The 18,811-nt window shown below is 49.3% G+C and overlaps 1 protein-coding gene across 8 annotated transcripts in view; it reads right to left on the reverse strand.

Annotated features, from left to right (window-relative positions):
- Positions 1 to 18,811, reverse strand: part of Tox2 (TOX high mobility group box family member 2) — a 116,594-nt gene that overhangs the window by 65,557 nt on the left and 32,226 nt on the right. For all 8 annotated transcript variants that reach the window (XM_055602407.1, XM_055602412.1, XM_055602411.1 and 5 more), the window contains exon 2: positions 5,604 to 5,669. In XM_055602407.1, coding sequence (XP_055458382.1) covers positions 5,604 to 5,669 — 66 coding nt within the window. The remainder of the gene's footprint in view (positions 1 to 5,603; positions 5,670 to 18,811) is intronic.

The raw sequence follows: 18,811 nt of genomic DNA on the forward strand, positions 1-18,811 counted from the left end.
GAACCACAGCAGGGCGAAATACAATTTCATTTTAATCTGAATCCCGAGTCTTCACCCCACTTTTAATTAAAGCAATAACAGCCATGTCATCTTTGCCCTTTGCAATGTACACAGACTGGGAAGCCAGAGTGACTAAGTGTAGAGCCTCAGACTTCAACCCTGGCGGGAGGGTCTCCTATTTACCCGAGCGCTTACTGGGAAGCGGTTTTGCTTCATGTAACCTCAACTACCTAGGCTCTCTTTTTCACCTGTTAGAGGGGGGATGACTGTTTCTAATCAATGGAGGCTGTGTGTGGAATAAAGGAGTCTTTTGACTCCAATGCCCAAGCCCAGGGAAGGGTGCACAGCAAATGCTAAATATCATTATCATCAAATTTTTTAATTATTTTGTGTGTGTGTGTGAATATTTTGCATTCACATATATCTTTACACCACACGCATATATGCCCGGGAACCTCTTCCTAAGAAGACAAGGACATCAAATCCCCTGCAACTGGAGTTTTGGATGGTTGTGAAGCCAACCTGTGGGTTCTGGGATTTGAACCGGTGTTCCTTTGCAAGAGCAACAAGGGCTTTTAACTGCTGAGCCATTTCTCAAGTCCATTTTTTTGTAGGCCAAATCTAACACTCTTTCCTGATTATTAATGGGGAAACTGGGGCTCAGCAAGACACCAAGAGTTGCTGAGTGAGGCAAAAACTCTAGAAAAGAACTTCAGCCTTTTCCCCCATTCTAGGCATCCTATAGTGCCCCCTACTGGAAGGAGGCTTCCAATACAAAGCCACAGGGATCAGTCTACACTCCCTGCAACAGTGAATAAAATGCCTACAAGAACTCCGAGGGAATGTGTTATCGAGCCTGGGGATATTTTTGTGAGCCTGATAGGTAAAAATGACTGCTTTAATTTTTTCCTTGTGCATTTCTTTTCAGCAAACTACTTATTGGCTCAGCTCTCCTTCCCTTCTTGCCACTGTGGTTTTAAATTGATTTCTCATAAGTCTTTATATATTAAGGAAGTTGGTCCTTCAACTATGTTGTGAGCTGAATGTATTCTTGCCCAATTTCCCACCAGCATCTTCACTCTGGTGTTCTTGTATTGCCAAAGCCGTTTTATGTTAGTCTGTGATCTAGTTTTTAAACCTTTTCATTAAAAGCTTCCTATAGAAATGTCTCCCTGCTCCAAACTGTAAAGCATATTAGAGGTGGTTTTATTGGTCCATTTAAATCTTTAATTGATTTAAGATTTGCCTTAAAATTTTTTAGACAGTTTTGTGTAGCCCAGGCTGACCTTCAACTTACTATACAACTGAATACAATCTTGCCTGTACCCCCAGAGTTCTGTGTGTCTATGCCTGTTTTTAATTTTATCATCTCTGGACAGAAAAGAAAGGGGCTGTGGATCCAGTACTATCTTCCTCTAACTCTCCCTCCCTCCTTGCAACACTCTACCGATGGTTTCTAAGGCTCTATGGAAGGACACAGAAAGACTGTCTCTAAAGAAGAATGGGGGTCGGAGGAGCCATTATTTGGCTCTCTCTACTCATCTCTCTTTTCATAAGTTTCATTTACCCTCCAGGGCTTTGATCCATAGGCTGAGAATTCACAATTTGCATGATGGCTCCAGACTTGAACAGTCATCTAACTGTTTTTAAATGAGCCTCTCAAATGTCAAATGCCCAAGTCCAATCTCCTCAAGCCTGCCCTACCAAGGCAGAAGAAGGCACAGCCAAGCTGGAGACTGGGAATCATCCATCTCTCCTCCTCCCTTCTTTCTCTATATCTATTATCCTCAAAATCCCTTGGCGTGATTTCCAAAGTCACATCTCAGATCATCTACTTGTCTCCATTTCCTCTGCCTCTACTACATCCTAGGATCCTTCTTCTGCCTAAGCTCTATGCCCCCCCCCAGGTCTCCCTGAGTCCACATGCTATTGGGAGCTTTGGCAAACTTCATGTCATCAATCTCAATAGATTTGCCTCTCCCCCATCTGTCTCCCTCCCTATCAGACTCTCTCTCTCTCTCTCTCTCTCTCTCTCTCTCTCTCGCCCTAGAATGTTTTTATATATCTTATTTACAGCCATAAAACTGGAAAACTACTCACAGCCAGGAAGGCACCATGAGACACTAACATTTGCAGTACCTGGAAGGGACAGACAAGGGCAAAAAAGTCTAGGGGATTCCCATAGAGGAAGCAGTGTTTGTGTTGACACAGAGTTGACCAGACGCTCATCTTTCTGTGACCAGAATATTATTTATAGGAATAACACAATAGAAACAAGTCATCGCCGGTTTCTCTGGACACTGGTGGTTTGCGTGGGCTCTTAGTTTATATTTGCCCAAAGTAAGCCTGAGAGGAGAACTCTCTGAGTGGAGGGAGGAGTACAGAGTGCAGGAAACAAGAGGCTAGGATGCAGCCTGGCCCAGGATGCAACCTCCATGTGGGTTACACTGGGGGGGGGGGGGTTGTAGCCAGAGTTATCCTTTGGAAACATGAGTTTGGCTTTCTGACTGCCCCACCTCCTCCTGGGTCCTGGTTCCCACTTGTCAGAGGCCAATTTTCTAGATAAGTTAGCAGTCAACACCCTTAGCCCCTGGACCTGGGTACCATAGACTATTGAAGAGACTAACACAATGCCAACAGAACGCACAGCCCTGCCTCATTTACTTCCCTCAGGACCCCAAGAGGCAGGTGTCATTCTTCCTGTCACTAGGAAGCTGACATCACCTGTGTAGAGACATCTGGCCCATATTGGGCACAGAAAAGCTAGGAGCGTGAGTCCAGGTCTGTGGGAGCTCAAGTCTTTCCCGGGTAGACTCCCCCTCTTCCTGGATCATGCCACCTGGACAGATAGATCCCTGTAGCTCTGGGTCTGCTCTCAGCCAGAAGAGAACTGATCTCTATCAGGTTTCGTCCTAAGGCTGCTGCTTGGAGCATCCTAGAAGCTACTGGCTAGAAGTGGCTTCCAGCTCAGATCCATGACATTTGAATCATAAGGGACCCAGTGAACCTTGCTGCTTGGGTGAGCCTGGGATGTTAAAACTGACCTACAAGATACAGAACGTCTTCTGGTCTCTGAGACCTACATTTTCTCATGCTCATACGGGCCCTTCATTAATTGGGGCAGTACAATCCCTACAGCTGATAAGACAACTCTTATGGAAGTGTGTGTGTGTGTGTTCAAATACAGACTCCAGGGAAAAGAGAGAATTTCCTGGCTGCCTCTTGCCATTAAAGACCAGAGGCCAACATCCTGAAGAGCCTGAGTTAATTCATTAGCAAGATCTGCATGAACTTCATATCCTCCATTTTTCACATGGCCATTTACAAATGGGCTACAGAATTTTACAGTTCCTCTTTTCAAGAGCTGGCATCTAGCTCTGGTTGCCTTGTGCCTGGCTTTGACCAACAGAAGTAGCCAGAAGCAGTGACAGACAGGTTCCATGTCTAGGCCCCGGGAGATCTGGCAGCTTCTGGACTTGCTGCTCTGGGAACCTGTCCCCCACCCGTGAACAGCCAGTGGTGTGGGGAAGTAGGAGGCATGAGAACTACCGTGGAGCAGAAGCAAATCTCCAACTAGCAACCAGCAAGAGGCTTTTTCGGGCTCTTACTGCTGCTGCCCAGCCGGGCCCAGCCAAACTGCTAACCAATATAACTGGAAACTACCCACACGTTTGTAGTTTTCAGCCACTGTATTGTGAGATACTTGTTATTGCAGTAAAACACGATAAACCATGAGAAGTCTAGGCTGGACTTGCAAAGCTGCGGATATTAAATTTGGCTTTTCCACCCGGCAGGACTCAACCTCGCAGAATTCTTATTATTCATAGTTATAATAATGATTATTGTTATTGTTACTACTGCTTCTGCTACTATTATCAGGTAGAGTAATGCTACATTCGGCATATGCACTGGTCTCAGACTCACTGTATTCCTCCCTCAGCCTCCCAAGTGCTGGGAGTCCAGAAGGGCATCAACGACACCAGCTTCTAGTATCTTCTTTTCAGTTAGCAGACCCTCTGGTAACAACACTATCTACAAAGAGTTCTTGAGCAGTCCAGCTACCCTATTCTCCTGTCAGGGAAGGTGACGTCACATTCACACTCGACACCGGTGTTCCCGGGGTGCTTTCTGAGCAACACGCGCAAACTCACGGGGTATATCGCGGTTAAGGGACTACATTGCCACAGCCCTGGGAGGGAGCCAGCATGCACCTATGGTAGATGACCACAGACAGTAACAAGAGACAGAAATGAAAACAAACAGGCGCCATGAGAGACAATCCTGGTCCCAGCTTGGACCTGGAGGTTATCAACAGCTCTCTGAGGGGGGCGATAGGTGGGTTTTGAAGTCAGAGCACAGCATGCTACAACAACGCTCAGTGTGGACCTGGGATGACTCGAAGAGGCCAAGAACACGCTCTGACCTCCTGGGATGACCACGTTTACAAGCCAATTCTGGACAACCAGGCACTGTCGCTGTGACGTCCCCAGGACTTAAGAGTCTTGCTCACCCTCCCCGCAGGCTGCACATGGTATAGCAACAGAAAGGCGGCTTTGCGGCGGCAACACAGTGCTCACATAGGGGCAGGCCACAGAGGGGTGGAGCGTGGCAGCCCCTATCAGCGTCCTTGCCACTTGAACTGCACTATCTTCCTCACCGGCAGAGCTCTCCGTGGGCCACAGGCCCACATCTTACTCCTTTATGGCCCCCGCGGGACCTGTCACAGGATAAGGTACATTATGCCTGTGAATTAATAGGCTTTTGTTCTCTCTAGCCGGAAAATGTGAACCGACCATGCCAGCTGAGGGACCAGCCAACTACAGATGCCAAGACAGGAGGCAGAAGTCAAGAGCAGGGCCAGGCTTGTCTTCCAGCTTCTCCGGGTTCCCAGCAGCTGGGAACTCCTCAGCCCCGTCCAGCACCGTTAGCTGCTGCCGTCCTGCAGGCTCTCTTGCCTTTAGGGTGCCATTCTCCACATTGTCACAGCCTAGAACAAGGGCCCTTTCCCTGGGGACAGTCTGGAGTGAGGATGCTCACAGGTGAGAGAAACGTTAACTTTCTGTTTTCTCTGGAAAATCCAGTTCCCTCTACGGCCCCAGAGGTCTGAACCACCGGATAGAACCTTCCAGGAAACCTTTGCCCTCTGCCCCTTGTGCCATGCCCACAAGCCTCCTCAGCGGCCTCAGACAACCAACTCCATGTCAGGGTTAGAATGTGTTCACTAGTGTGTAGATACATACCCCAGGTGTCCCCATAGGTGCTGTGTAGAAGGAAGGCAGTGGCAAAGAGCATGGGACACCTGAACCCACTGTCGTGAGATCTGTCCCTCACACAGGAAATGTGGGCCACACACTCGGGGTGTCAGGTTCTCAGCAATGTCCACTGTGAGCCAGCGGTATTCAAGGACTTCATTTACAGCCAACACTGTAGTCCTGGTTTGACTGTCCCTCGTAAGGACTCAACTGATATTTTGAACGACAAGAGAATAGTATCAGGCCGTGTCCCACAGCTCTAGCAACTGTGGCCCTCCTACCTTGATGCCAGCAGCATCTTGGCTCTACCAGCCCAAGGCTCAGACCCCCTCAGGGAGCTGGGACACTCACCTGGCTGGTTGACAGGAGCTCTGGGTTTCCGTCACTCATCCCCACGTAGGCACTGTCACCATCAAACTAGAACAAAGAGAGAGAGAAGCTGTTCTCATTAAACTTTCTGGAGAGAGCCAGGACCGGTATCCCAAGGAGGTCACGGGACTGTACTCAGGGAAAGGGAATGTAAAGGCTGCAAAATCGCTGGAGCCCAGGATGCCTATGGTCCCATTCCAGCAGGGCCAGGGGCCCCTGTTCTGTGAGCCTTGAAAGCCCAGGTCAGGACCATCAATCACACACAGGACAAAGACAGGCAGTGTCTTCTGCTGTTGGCACTTTGTCACAGCAGGCCGCCTTGTCAGGCCCTGAGCTGCCAGCCCCTGCCCGTATACAAATGACTCTTCTAGCCAAAGCGACCGAGGCAATCAGCTAAAGCTGAAGTCCCACGTACCAGGGAAGGGCCCTGAAGTCCATCGCCTTGGAGTCAGCGACAGCCTGTCTCAGAGTTGCCCTCTCCATCTTCCGATCCTAAGCGGCTTTGTCCCCACCTCTGACTCCTTTTAGCCTCTAAGGTTACCCATGGTCTGGTCATAGGCATGAGGACTGTGGTGGGAACAGACAGGGGAACACAGTCCTATGTTGGAGAACCATCCACTTCTGGATTCAGGAAGAACTGCTCACCACAGGAAACAGGTGCAGAGGGATAAACATGGGCCCTGGAAGCTACTGATGTGTGAGCCTCAGCTGATGTCCCAACTTCTGAAACTCCTCATCTTGTCAAATGGGAATAGGACCGTGGTCCTCTCTTCACGGGACAGTTTAGAGCCGCTTTGTCCACAGACCATCAGGTTTCACTCAATTCCAGGGAGCCTCTATGCCTGGAGAATGGCGTCTTTATCGAGCTCCCCAGGAGCAGAGACTGAGATATGCAGGCAGTTTTGAGCAAGCGATTTGGGGAGCTAACCTGTATAGGCACTGGCCAGAGCTAACGGAGGGCGCTCGCTTCAGCTTCATCCCACGGTGGCTCTGAGACAAGAACTGTACACTCTCACATAGGGTCAGTCTTGGCACGAAGCACGGGGGGATGGTCTTTCACAGTCTACAGGAACCAGCCATTGCTGTGGCCTGCCCTTAGGGGACACATGGGGGCAATCCTTCTGAGCAAGATGGCCTCCACTGAGGCAAGGACAAGAATCTGGAGGTTGTGTCTGCTAAGGACTATATGTCTGTAGTTAACTTCACCTCCCAGATTGTAACACTGTTTTATGTCTCATTTTTCTGATGGAAACGCATCTTGGAAAGTGATCTATATCAGAACATAATTGCTTCTTTAAGTCCCCAGAATCCCACAGTAAGAAGGCAACAGAGACACTCAACTAGCTGAGCTTTGCGGCCCAATGCACTTTCTCTCTTTTGTAATTTCAACATGGCTGTGTTAGTTGTTGCACAAGGCTGCGGGTTCCTCTATGGGACTGACTTACATGGGGACAGTTGTGCAGATTCACAGTGTATAACTCTATGCTCCCTCAACCATGCAGATGTCTGTCCAAGCCCTTCCTTCAGAACTGTGTATAGCAACCTGCCAGGAAGCCAGCCCCATCACCGTGGGCTCAGAGAACCAGCCTCTCCTGCTACCACCTCCTCCTTTTCCGCAGCCTGTAGCCTTCTAGCATTCTGTATCATTTCTTCATTTACCAAGTTCACTGCTCAGGCTGGATTCCCCTACCAGGCCGAATGTTCCCAGGGATCTGGGACTTCACGCTATGCCCGGAGGAGAAGCGTAACCAGGGAGCGGAGACATTTTCTAAAACAACAGCAAGTAAACAGACTGATGTAAGTGAATAATACATGATATGTAACAAGAAAGCAGACTGTCTTCCAATGTGTAAGAGGCACTGGTGATCAACCTCTGGCTAGAACACAGATATCCAGCAGAAAAGAAGCTCATCTTTTTGTATACATTGGGGAAGTGACAAAAAAAAATGTGGTGAATTGACTACCTGGCTCAGAGTGACACACTTTCTATAGAGGATCTCAGTGGTCCCACGAAGACAGTACCCTCCCCCCCATTAAAAACCAAGGAAACATGAAGAGAGGGCAAGCTGCTTGATGAGGAAGAGACCACTCGAGAGCCATTGCTGCTTCTCGCAGTTCCTTCCCAATCATGCTGCAAGCTCCCTGTAAGCAGGGACCGATGCTCTTCTAGATCCTTCCATCAATCAGCCCAGGGCCCTAGACACAGCAGAAGCTTAACAAGTGTGTTGGAGAGTCAGGAGAGAGAAGAGTCACCCAGCGTGAGCAGTGGACTCTTGCCTTGGACAGGAAGCCCTCCTGGAGTTAGGCAAGAAGGATTGGGGCAGATAAGGGATGGTGGAGCAGTGAACTCCCATAAGGTCACCAGAGAGTGTCACAAATAGGCTCATTCATTCCATTCATTCATTTGCCCATCAAGTCAAGCCACGTCTAGGAAGGAGCTGTCACATGCTACAGTGAAGCTTGCTTTGGCTTAGAGGAAGGACTTAGTTGGTGGGCTGTTCCTGCAGAGCCTAGGCCTGCTTCAACTGGAGGAGTCTTGGTTATCTCACTCAGTGTCCTGACATATGCTGGGCTGAACAGCTTTAAAAGGGTCTAAGGCAGAGGGAGACGGGCTGTCTGCCCTCCTCTGTCAAAGCTGTGCTGGTCAGAGACCTTGGATCCAGGAAGTGAGGTAGGGGTGGTCCCCAAGGGCTCAGGGGTCTCTTCCTTGGCCTCCAGGAAGAAAGGTCTGAGGCTTCTCCCTTGTTCCCCTCCTCAAAGAGGACTCTTTCTGGACTGAGAATGTGTGAGCTGAGGAAAGGGTCACAGAACTACCCCTTTCCTCAGAGAAAACATGGCCACCTTCCCCCATGCGTGCACAGACCAGATGGAAACATTCACATCTCCACCACGTCCCAGGGCATGCTGAAGTGAGCAGAGCGTACGGACACACATATGCCACAAATTTAAATTTTTGTGAACCTGTGTCATGCACAACTCGATCCCACAGGTCTCGTATCCATGAGTGACACCAATGTGCACAGAGCACAAGTACATGGCATATTATCAGACTGTGCAAATGTGGCTCACAATCCCCAGAACGCACACAGCAAAGGAGGGGGAACATACCACACATCTGAAACTGTCTGCTGGAACTCATGTAAGTGTGGACACAAGCACACATTTCGTGTTCCCAGAGAGACACATTCAGAGATGGCACATGGGCAGAAATCCTGTGCACATCTCACCATTTATCGGACCCTCTGCCGAAAGTCATTCTTCACACTGCACAACCTTCTCTGTGCTTTAAAATGTACAGAAGAAACACAGGGGGAACAACAGCCTAAGAATTGCTACGAAACGTCAGAACATCCTCTTACCATTGCCTGGAATAGATTAATTTTCCCCATTTCATATTCTAATTATAATTCCTTTTCCCATTGCCATCTTCAGTCCTCATTACAGCTGGAAGATTGTTCTGCAGAAGCCAGGCCCTTCATCTTCTCTTCCCAAGAGTTTTGTCATGGAAATGAGTTTTGGAATCTGAAAGAACCCACATTTTTTTTTTTTTTGCAACTATCGAATGTGTAGGGATAACCCTTTCATGTCAGCCACCAGGGATTAACTCACAGAGGCTTCTAAAGGGGCTGTCTCTCTCCACACTGTGTGGTCGCCTCAGGAATGGGAGCTTGTAGGGTTCTGTTCCAACAGACACCCCCCAACCTAAGCACATCATGTTTCCCCAAAGGATTGTTTCTATCTTGAAAGATGCCTCAGAAATAAAAACAGCCAGAATTAAAAAAAAAAAAAAAAAAAGAGGAGCCCTGATCTGATAGAGACAGAGCCTAGCTCCATCTGTCTCACCTTGAGCAAGTTCCTCACATATAAGCCTCGGTTTCCCTGATCTCCTGACTTACAGTTTCTGACTCATGATAGATAAAAGTAGCATCTCTCACAGGTACGTGCTATGAGATGGAGACACATAGGAAGCGGGTAGATGAAAGAAGGAAGAAAAATAATGGATGGCTTGATGCAGGTACAAATGAATGAGGGATGGATGAGGGATAGGCAGGTGGATCGGTAGAGACAGGACTGATAAATGATGAATGGATTGATACAGAAACTGATGAATGATGGATGGGAACAGGGACTGAAGGATGATGGATTAATGGATGGATAGATGCAGCGACAAATGAATGAATGAATATGTATGTATGTATGTATGAATGAATGAATGCATACATGCATGCACGGATATGTGCATGCATAGACAGATAAAGAAACCAAAAAAATGATGGGTAGATGGATGGATGCATCAATACATAGATGGATAAACAGAGAATAGATCACTTGATTGATCAAATGATACAAGGACCAATGAATGAATGATGGGCAGGTGGATAGACCTGTGCAGAAGAAACACAGGGGGGACAACAGCCTAAGAACTGGCTTAGTGAATGATGGGTCAATGAATGGATAGGTGAATGGAGGAATGCTGGGTAGATGAGTGGCTAGATGGGGAGGAGACATAGGTGGATGATGGACAGCATAATTTCACTGTCCAGTAGAAATATAACACGAGTTATAAATGTGAACCACATGTGTAATTTACACTTTCTAGGAGTTGCAACTTACGAACAGGTGAAACTCATTTTAATGATGTGTTCTCTTCAGCCTAGGCTATTTACGATACAATTTCAACATACAACCAACATTCACCTATAAATTGCTGATAAGATGGTTCATTAGTGGGGTGAAGGAACGAAAGCCTGCCTCTGTGTGGATGGGATGGGTAGATGGGGGGTGGCATATGTGGGTGGGGTGGTTGAGTCACGAGGGAGGATGAACAAGTGGATAAGATAGAATGGCTGAGTCTGAAAAGACAGGCGCAAAGCAAATGATTGGGATGGGAGGTAGATAAAGAAATGGGTGATGGGGTGGGAGTCTGGGATGCCTGGATAGGTGGGTAGGGGCCTGAGAGGAAAGAGGCTAAGTGCAGGAGTGAACTAGAAGAGCACTGGTGAGTGGCTCTGGCATTTCCTCCTCCCTCTGTACAGTCCCTGAACAAGATTATGTCCACATAGTGGCAGTATGTCATACCTCTAAGGTACTCATCTTCATCCAGGTCACCCCAAATTCCAATCTACAGCTTCTCACTGGCCATTTTCACTAAACAGTCACACTTTTGAATCCAACACGAAAGCTTCCATTTAGGTAAGATGAGCGCTGGGCTTAATTTTTTTCAGCACAGTGTGAAAGCTTTGGTGACAACACGGATTTCGGAATCTGAGCACCAATTCTTCTGTGTACCAACTGGGTGACCTTGGGTTTGACTTCTCATGATCCCATTTCCCTTACCTACAAAGCAGCGGCTGGGGGCTGGGGAAATGTCTCAGTGGAGGAAGGCATACAGGTAAGGGAACCAGAGGTCAGATCCGCAGAACCAATGGAAATGCCCTGAGTGCTGAACTGGTGAGGAGGCCCACCTGTATCTCCAGGCTTTGGGAGGTGGGGGCAAAGATCTCTAGAGAAAGCTGGCTAGTGAGATTAGCCAATCAGTGAGCTCTGGTCCAAAGGACCCTGCCACAAGAAATTAGATGGAGAGTGAAGGGAGGAAGACTTCATATACACACAGACATATGTGTGTATGCAAACATGCGAATATATGTGCCCATACATATTTGAGCATGCATACACACATGCACACACTAAAAAAAGAGCTATTATTCCTACTTTATAACAATTACGGTATCTGTTATCACACATCCAATAGCAATCAGATATCCAATAGCAGTTGATAACTGTGATATAGTGATACACGATTTTAAAATGTTAACTATTTCTGAAAGTTGCTTAATAACTGCCATCTAACTCTGTAATTATAAGCTTGCTCATATCCCTTTATCAATCCCAACCCCTCATCTCACTGATGACCTTGTCTCCCATGTCTCTGAAAAGCCATCAGGCATCTCCCTGAATCTCCCAACCTTCCCAGTTATTTACATCTCATCTATTCTGGTTCCTTTCCTTCTGTCTCAAAAGGCTCAGCGCTTCCCTCCAGGTCATGGTCAGATCCCCCTCTCTGACCCCATGCTCCCATGACTGCCCTTTCCCCACTCTTGGTCCTGGCTCTAAGATCTGACATAGCGTTTGAAGCCAAGAGAGACCAGCCAGGATCTTTGTATCAGGTACCAATGATGAATTCCTAAAGCCTTTGTGTGTGCTTCAGAGTAGCCCCCAAATGCCAGGAGCTGACAATCCTCCTGGGAACAAGAAACTGGGAATCATGGGAAGCACAGGGGTTTGAGGGTACAAGGGTGGGGGAGGGGCTGCTTGTCTGCCATGTGCAAACAATGTACTAGATATGTGGTGGGCTGTGGTGATCAGACACGGCCCTCCTTCCAGAAGCCACCAGTCCAGTGGAGAAGTGATGGCTCTTCACCTTCTGGCCTTCTGCCAGATGACAAATGGTCCATCCCTAGCCCCAGCTCTAAGCCAGCTGACCACACATCAGTTCACAGCCCCATCCTGACCCAACAGGGACAGCTTGGGTCAGCCTCTGAAAGCCACGTGTCCAATAACGTCCTACTTCCAACAGCCTCCTGGCCACAGCTGGGTCATGTTGCCAGCCCAAACATGTCCTCTCTCTATGTACCTTAGTCCAGGCTTCCATGCTTCCCTGAATCAGCCTCAGCTTGACTTGTAACTCTGAAAACAAGACAGTGCACAGAGCTTCTTGTTACACCCTCAAGCAATGATGTCTTCTTTGACACCCATGACAGGAGCCAGGACCTAACCCGGAGAAGAGAAGCAGGGAGGATGGATTTTCAATAGTGGCACCTAGGCAGGGGTCAGACAAAGGAACAGACAAGGCAAAGAGCAGCAACATGACATCCAGGTTGCTGTGAGCATGTGCCAGTGACTGCCTTTCCAGCCCCAGAGCTATGCCTGGACATCTCATTAGCACCCCCTAGAAACGGCAAGGCTGCCATGACCAGCCCCACTATAGAAATGAACAAGGCAAGATTCAGGGTAGTTGGAAGCTTGCCCAATGCCTGACAGTGCTTTAAACCTGGCCTTGATCCCAACCAAAGCAGCAACTGTGAAGAAGCCGCTGATCCTCTGCTCTGCACAGAGATAGGGGTCAAAGATGAAGGATGAACGGTCCTCAACCCAGCCAGTCGCAAGGCACCAGGCAGTGTGCCTGTGGTTGATCCTAAGAGAACCCATCAAAGCAGCTTGCTGCTCCTGCCAGGCCTGATGCAGCCTGTGACAATGTTCGGGCTGCACGAACAAAGTTGAGCTCAATAGACAGCAGCAAGAGCATGACAGCTGTGATCCAGACTCTGCTGAGAGCATGGTTTCACGTGGAAGCCTCAGGAGACAAACATGGAGAAAGAGACCTCTGCAGATCCAAGAGGATTGGAATTGGTCTAATGACGGGGACCTTCAGGCTTGAGCAAATCCAGGCCCACCAACACATAAAGAAGGGCAATTACAATTTATCCAGATCTAGATGCCAGGCTGCCAGGGTTCAAACGCTGGGCAGACTGCATTCTTCACCCACAGGCGATATTTGCTTTTAACTGATGTCTGTGTCTGGTAGTCATACCCATCTGGAAAATGGGTATGACTACCACGGAGATTAAACAAGTGAAATTGTGAAAAGTACTTGGAACTTTTATCTTGTGGTCCAGAAAAAAGCTTGGTCAACACAAGCAGTCAAGTTCTGAGGAGGGGCCTCGCACCAAGTTCTGAGGTCTTCAGCATGGAAAAGAGGCCTAAACAACCTGACATAAAACCTGCAAGAAAGTCTGGGTATGGGGTGGGTTTCCCCGCCCTAATAACTTGTTATGTTTCGCTCATGAAATACGAGTTCCCCTCCAGTGATGCCTGCTTCTGATGGGTGTCCCTGCTTGGCTGTGCATGGTGCTGGGCGTTCTTATGTCCCTTGCCTTGGAAGTGCAGCACTCCAGCTGAGGCCAACACAGGTTATGGGGCTTTGCTTAAGGTCGCACAGCCACGATACCCAGGCTGAGTCTGAAGTCCGGGCTGTATGGGACCCCCGAAGACTCACATTCTTCAGTGGTGTAGCCACCGGTAAGTTTCCACGTTCCTGTAAGTGACCCTAACTAAATTCATCAGTTCACCAGAAGGGGGAAAAAGACATGGAAGTAGAGAAAAAGAGGAAGGGGTTTGCAAAAGTGAAAGGATGAGTAACGGGGAGCCAACATGATCAAATACACATGTAATGTTTATGAAAACATCACATTGTAACTCATGGCTACGTGTCGTTAATATGCGCTAATAATAAACTTTTTAAAGGTCCACGCTGTTTTCCTACCTCAACTTCGTGCAAGCTGTGTGAGGTCCCCAAGCAGGTGACCTCATCGCCCTCAGCCTGCAGTTTTCTTGATTCATGAGGAGAGGCTAAGTCTTCGCAATGGCCTCACGGGCAAACCCACAGCTCTGGGCTCCTAGATGACCCTTGTTCCCACTGCCCACAGAAGTTGGAAACATTTGTTTTAGTCAATAAAAATCATCAAGAAGTAGTTTGATGGCTCCAGTTAGCGTGGTAATCACAGATGAACATCGCCAGGTGCCAGACTCCTCTGGAAGGTGGACTCCCATCTCGACCTCAAGATGGGGACACCTAGGACTCCAACCTGGTGCTGTCCTCCAGCCTCCCAGAAAGGTGGCTTGTCAACACCTCGGTGTTTGAGTATTAAATATACACAAGCTCTTAAAGGCATAAGAACAGCAAGGATGCCCAATACTTTGTCAATACTGTTATATTGATTACACCCAGAAATGGTCCTTTAGCCGACCTAGATCCCCAGAAGATACCACTAAACTTAATTTTGACTGTCTTATTTTTTTTTACTTCCTTTGTAGGTGGCTACAAAGATATTCAAAATCATATTATTTGGCTTGTCTTACACTTGGTTTGTTTCTGCTTTTCTAGAGTTGGGGGTGGAGCCCAGGGCCCCCTACCTACCTCCCAGATGCTTTGCCGCTAGGATGAAATTCAACTCCACTTGCATTCACTTTCTGCTCGACCATGCTGATCTAGATTCTGGCCCAACAACTATGTGCCACAGAAATCCAGAGCTACCTCAGACCCAGAGCTCTGGACAGAGGAAACTCACCATCAGCAATAGCTGAATCCAGTTCTCTATGTCAGTGGGGAAACTGAGGCTCACACAGAGAGCGGCTTGTCAAAGGCAAGAGGCTGACAGAGAGTCATTCATTCACTTAACATTCATTGAAGCCTTATGATGTGCTCCGAGGAAATAAAACTGAGGCCCACGCGGCAGCCCGGGGCTCTCCTTGCTGCCATTTTAAGGACAGGGAGGGGTCTTGCCTGGCCAAGTCATCCTGGGGCCAGAGCAGTAGACTCGGTAGAAAGTCCCGCCTTCCACAGTTGGCTGAGTCACAGACCTCTCAGCCTGCAGATGGGAGCTCCACATCAAACGCAGAGATGCCCCCTCCTCCAAAGCCACTGGTGGGTCCTACGGCAGCACATCAGTCAGCTGCAGCTGCCCAGCGGGTATAGCACGGTGGCCTGGTGCTGCCTCTGGTAACTCGCATACCGAGTACATTACCGCAGATTTATGGCAAAAATTATCCTCTCTCTCGGCTCCATTTAAAGCCATTTGGAGTTCGCTCCCATCCCCGATTATAAATCTAATTGCACATTCCAAACAGACAAGCGCTCATTAAGCTTTAATTATGCACATGTTGTTTTCAACAAACATTTTCATTTGGCCGCTGTGAGGGGGAATGGTGCCAAGGGGGGGCTGCAGGCCTGGCTGCCGCTGCAGGGGACCAGGGTTGGGAACTAGGTCAGGGTGTGGCCAGATGAGGCTGACCAATGGCTCAGGGCTGGGGTCCCATCAGATCAGGCTCATGACTTGGTGGCCTTCCACCCGGCTCCTCCAAGGGAATCCTAACATATGTGTGCACAGCTGGTCCCAGCTGTATTCCTAGCATCCCCCGGGTCCAGCCTACGCCAAGGCCAATGAGCCTGTCACCTATGCGCCACCGTGCAGCTGGTGCCCTTGGTCTTCAGCACCATCCTCACCCCTGCTCTCAAGACCCCACATGACTCTGCTCAAACCGCTTTCTGCCAAATCCCATCTTTCCCCCGCCCCCCAAGGAAGGCTCCAGAATTGTGTTGTCTCTTGGTTTCTAGACAGGGTCTTGTGATGTAGCCCCTGCTGGCCTTGAACTCACAGCAATCCTTTCCCTCCTGGTGCCGGGACTACAGGCATGCGCCACTCACCACCATGTCCATCCTTGAAATGGCACTCAGAGCGCTTGGTGATCTGCACTGCCATCCCAACCAGCCATCCATCCCATCACACTACCGACAAAGTTGCCACAGCCCTCTTCTGCCCTGAGGTGGCTCCAGCTCCTGCATGCACCCAGTGGTCTGCGAACGGGGACCATAACTCCATAGAAGCTCTTTCCTTGTTCCTTTCCACATGGCTGGTGCCTAGGCATTGGAGTCTATGCTGCCCCTCCAGAAGCCACACCTAGGGCAGACTGGCTGCGCCCACATTCTGGGGCCATTTATAAGGCCCCATGTTTATTAGACCAGAATGTCCTAAGGACCTAGAACCAACCTCCTATTGTGAGTGAGTTTCTCTGAGAAAGAAAGGAAGTCACCAGCTCACTGAGCAGCTACAGACAAGGTCTTCTGCTTTCTCGGTGTCTTTACCTGTGTCTGGAAAGCCTAGGCAAACTCTCTGAGCCCCTCGATGACCCCTTAAGTGTGTGCTTGGCTCAACTGCCAAGCCTCCTCCTCCCCGTCTGAAGAGGGCTGAGCCTTTGCAGGCTGCCAGGGGTCACCAGGCAGGCAGGGGTGTCTGAGTGGTACACACGCAGACAAGAACCCCAAAGCCCCTCAAGAGGCTTTCCTTCACACAAAATTGGGTGAAATAAGCAGGGATTTTAAATCAGAAGCCAGAGTTAGCTTAGCATCTAGGCAGCTCCTTGGAAACAGACTCTGAGGCCGACAGATACAGGTGGACGCTCACTGGGGGAGCCAGGAAGGAGGACCCAGAGTGGGGCTTGTGCAGCCTGTTCCATGGCAGGCCTGAGGAGATGCCCCAAGTCAGAGCAGGGAGTTACAAGCAGGCCAGACCCAGGCTTCCTCCTTCACCCAATGCCGTCACGAGGATGATGTACGCTGTCAGGCACCAGGAGCAAGTAAGGATGAGTGTCTCCATCTTGGAGAAGAACCAGGTGGATCGTAAGCTCACATTAAGAACCTGCAGAACAGTGACATAGAGCTTGCTGCAGTGACATGCCCACATTAACTCACTCGACCCTCTGAAAGCCATAAGGTAAGTAAGCACCATCCAGGCTGTCATTCCGTGAGCAAGGAATGAAGTGAACATGCTTGTCTAAGACCACACAGCTAGGCAATAGGACACAGGTGGTTTGAACTCAGAGCCCATGCTCCAGCATCCAGGCTAAGTCCTTTCTGTGGTTTTGTGCTGTCTTTCCCTGGGGGCTGGCTGTGGTTAGCAGCCTACAGCCCTGGGCTGCCCAGAACTGCCAATATTTGTGCCTGACAACAATCTATCTTCCACGCGGTTGGGAACAAGTCCCAGAACAGATTCTTGCCAGAGACAATTAACTAAAAGCCACAAAGGCCCTGTGTAGGGTGGGACACTGTGGGGACAGGGGGAAGGAGGGGGAGGTAGCTGAGACAATGAGCGGCAGATGATCTAGAAGATATTTTCTGCCCAGTGCACAAAACAAGCCCCTCAATCATGCCACAAAGGGCTGGCATTGTTGGACGGGAAATATGTCAACGACAGTGCTCAGTGTTGGCTCGTGGGGTGGTTTTAAAAAGAGAGAGAGAGAAAGAGAGAAAGCCTTTTGAAATTGTAATTTGACCTAGAAAGGCTTTTCTGGGTCACCTGAACCTGCCACTTGTGCATCTAACCCCAAAGCCGGCAAAGACAAATGTGCCAGGCTCTCATCCCTCTATCCTGCACCCACAAGAGGAGAGCATGTTTGTAAACACTGCTGACAGACATGTAAGCGCTGTGTTACAATCTGTCTTTGAACTGCCAGTGGGCGGAGAGGGTACTGGCAGCATCTCTAAAAGCTTGAGGACCTGGGTTCAAGTCCAGGCTCTCTACTTGGCTGCTGTGTAGCTTTGAGCCGGGAGCTTGGCTCTCTCAACCTTAGACTCCTCCCCTATGAAACAGGTGCGGAAACAGGTGTGGTGATATATGGCTGCAACCCTAACAGTAGAGAGCCTGAGGCAGAAGGGTCCTGAGTTCAAGGGCAGCCAGGAACACATGGTGAGACCCTGTCACAAACAAACGGAAACAAAACAGCAAGGAAAGTACCTGGCAATGAGCAGCCTAACGCAATGCCCTCAAGAGGCTAGCTTCCTCCCTTCCCACAGGCAACTCTCCAGGCTGGGGGCCACCCTCTGTTCTTCACCACCGGACCTTTATGCCCCAGATCTCAGCTCTCTCTTAGCGCCCAAAGAAGCAATGGGGCTCAGGGCTGTCTCAACAGGCTTTTTCTCTCTCTGGAAACAGAGATGTAAACTGCCCTCTAGAGTACAGCCTATCCCTAGGAGGTACTCTAAGCTCTCTTCACAACTGCGCCACTGAGCTTAGGAGAAATCACAAGGTGTCAAGGCTGGTCACAAACTTCAAACTTCTCTGCATTCCACTAGGGAAACCCCCAGGCAGATGTCCCTCCGCTACCGGCAATATCATACCAGCAGTTACCACCATGACACTGTTGGACCCCCTGAGCCTGCGTGTGCCTCCAGACGATGGCCCAGTCACTACCAGAGCTCAAAGGCCTTGTATGGCTCAAAGGGGCACCTGAAATACAAAACAAATCTCCAGGGAACTCGGGACATGTTCTCAGGACACGCTGACCCTCAGAAATAAGAAGGCACTATGTTGGGGGTTAGCCACACAACTGTCAGGTAGAGAGACAGTGAGTCAAAGGTAGGCCACTTGGGGATGGGGCGAGACGCTTGGGGTGTGTGTGTGTGTGAGAGAGAGAGAGAGAGAGAGGAGAGATGGAACCAACAAGCACCAAAGAGAACCATGAGGAGACCCTACAGCAGTGTTCACAGAGCAGTGAGAGGGAGCTTGCTTTGGTGAGAGGGTGAGGCATTCTGCAGAGCGGCTCGAAAAGCACTATGGTCATGACACACAAGGAGA

This window comes from Psammomys obesus, unplaced genomic scaffold (assembly GCF_907164565.1).
Source record: "Psammomys obesus unplaced genomic scaffold, mPsaObe1.curated_primary_1811, whole genome shotgun sequence".
NCBI classification, from domain to species: Eukaryota; Metazoa; Chordata; class Mammalia; order Rodentia; family Muridae; genus Psammomys; species Psammomys obesus.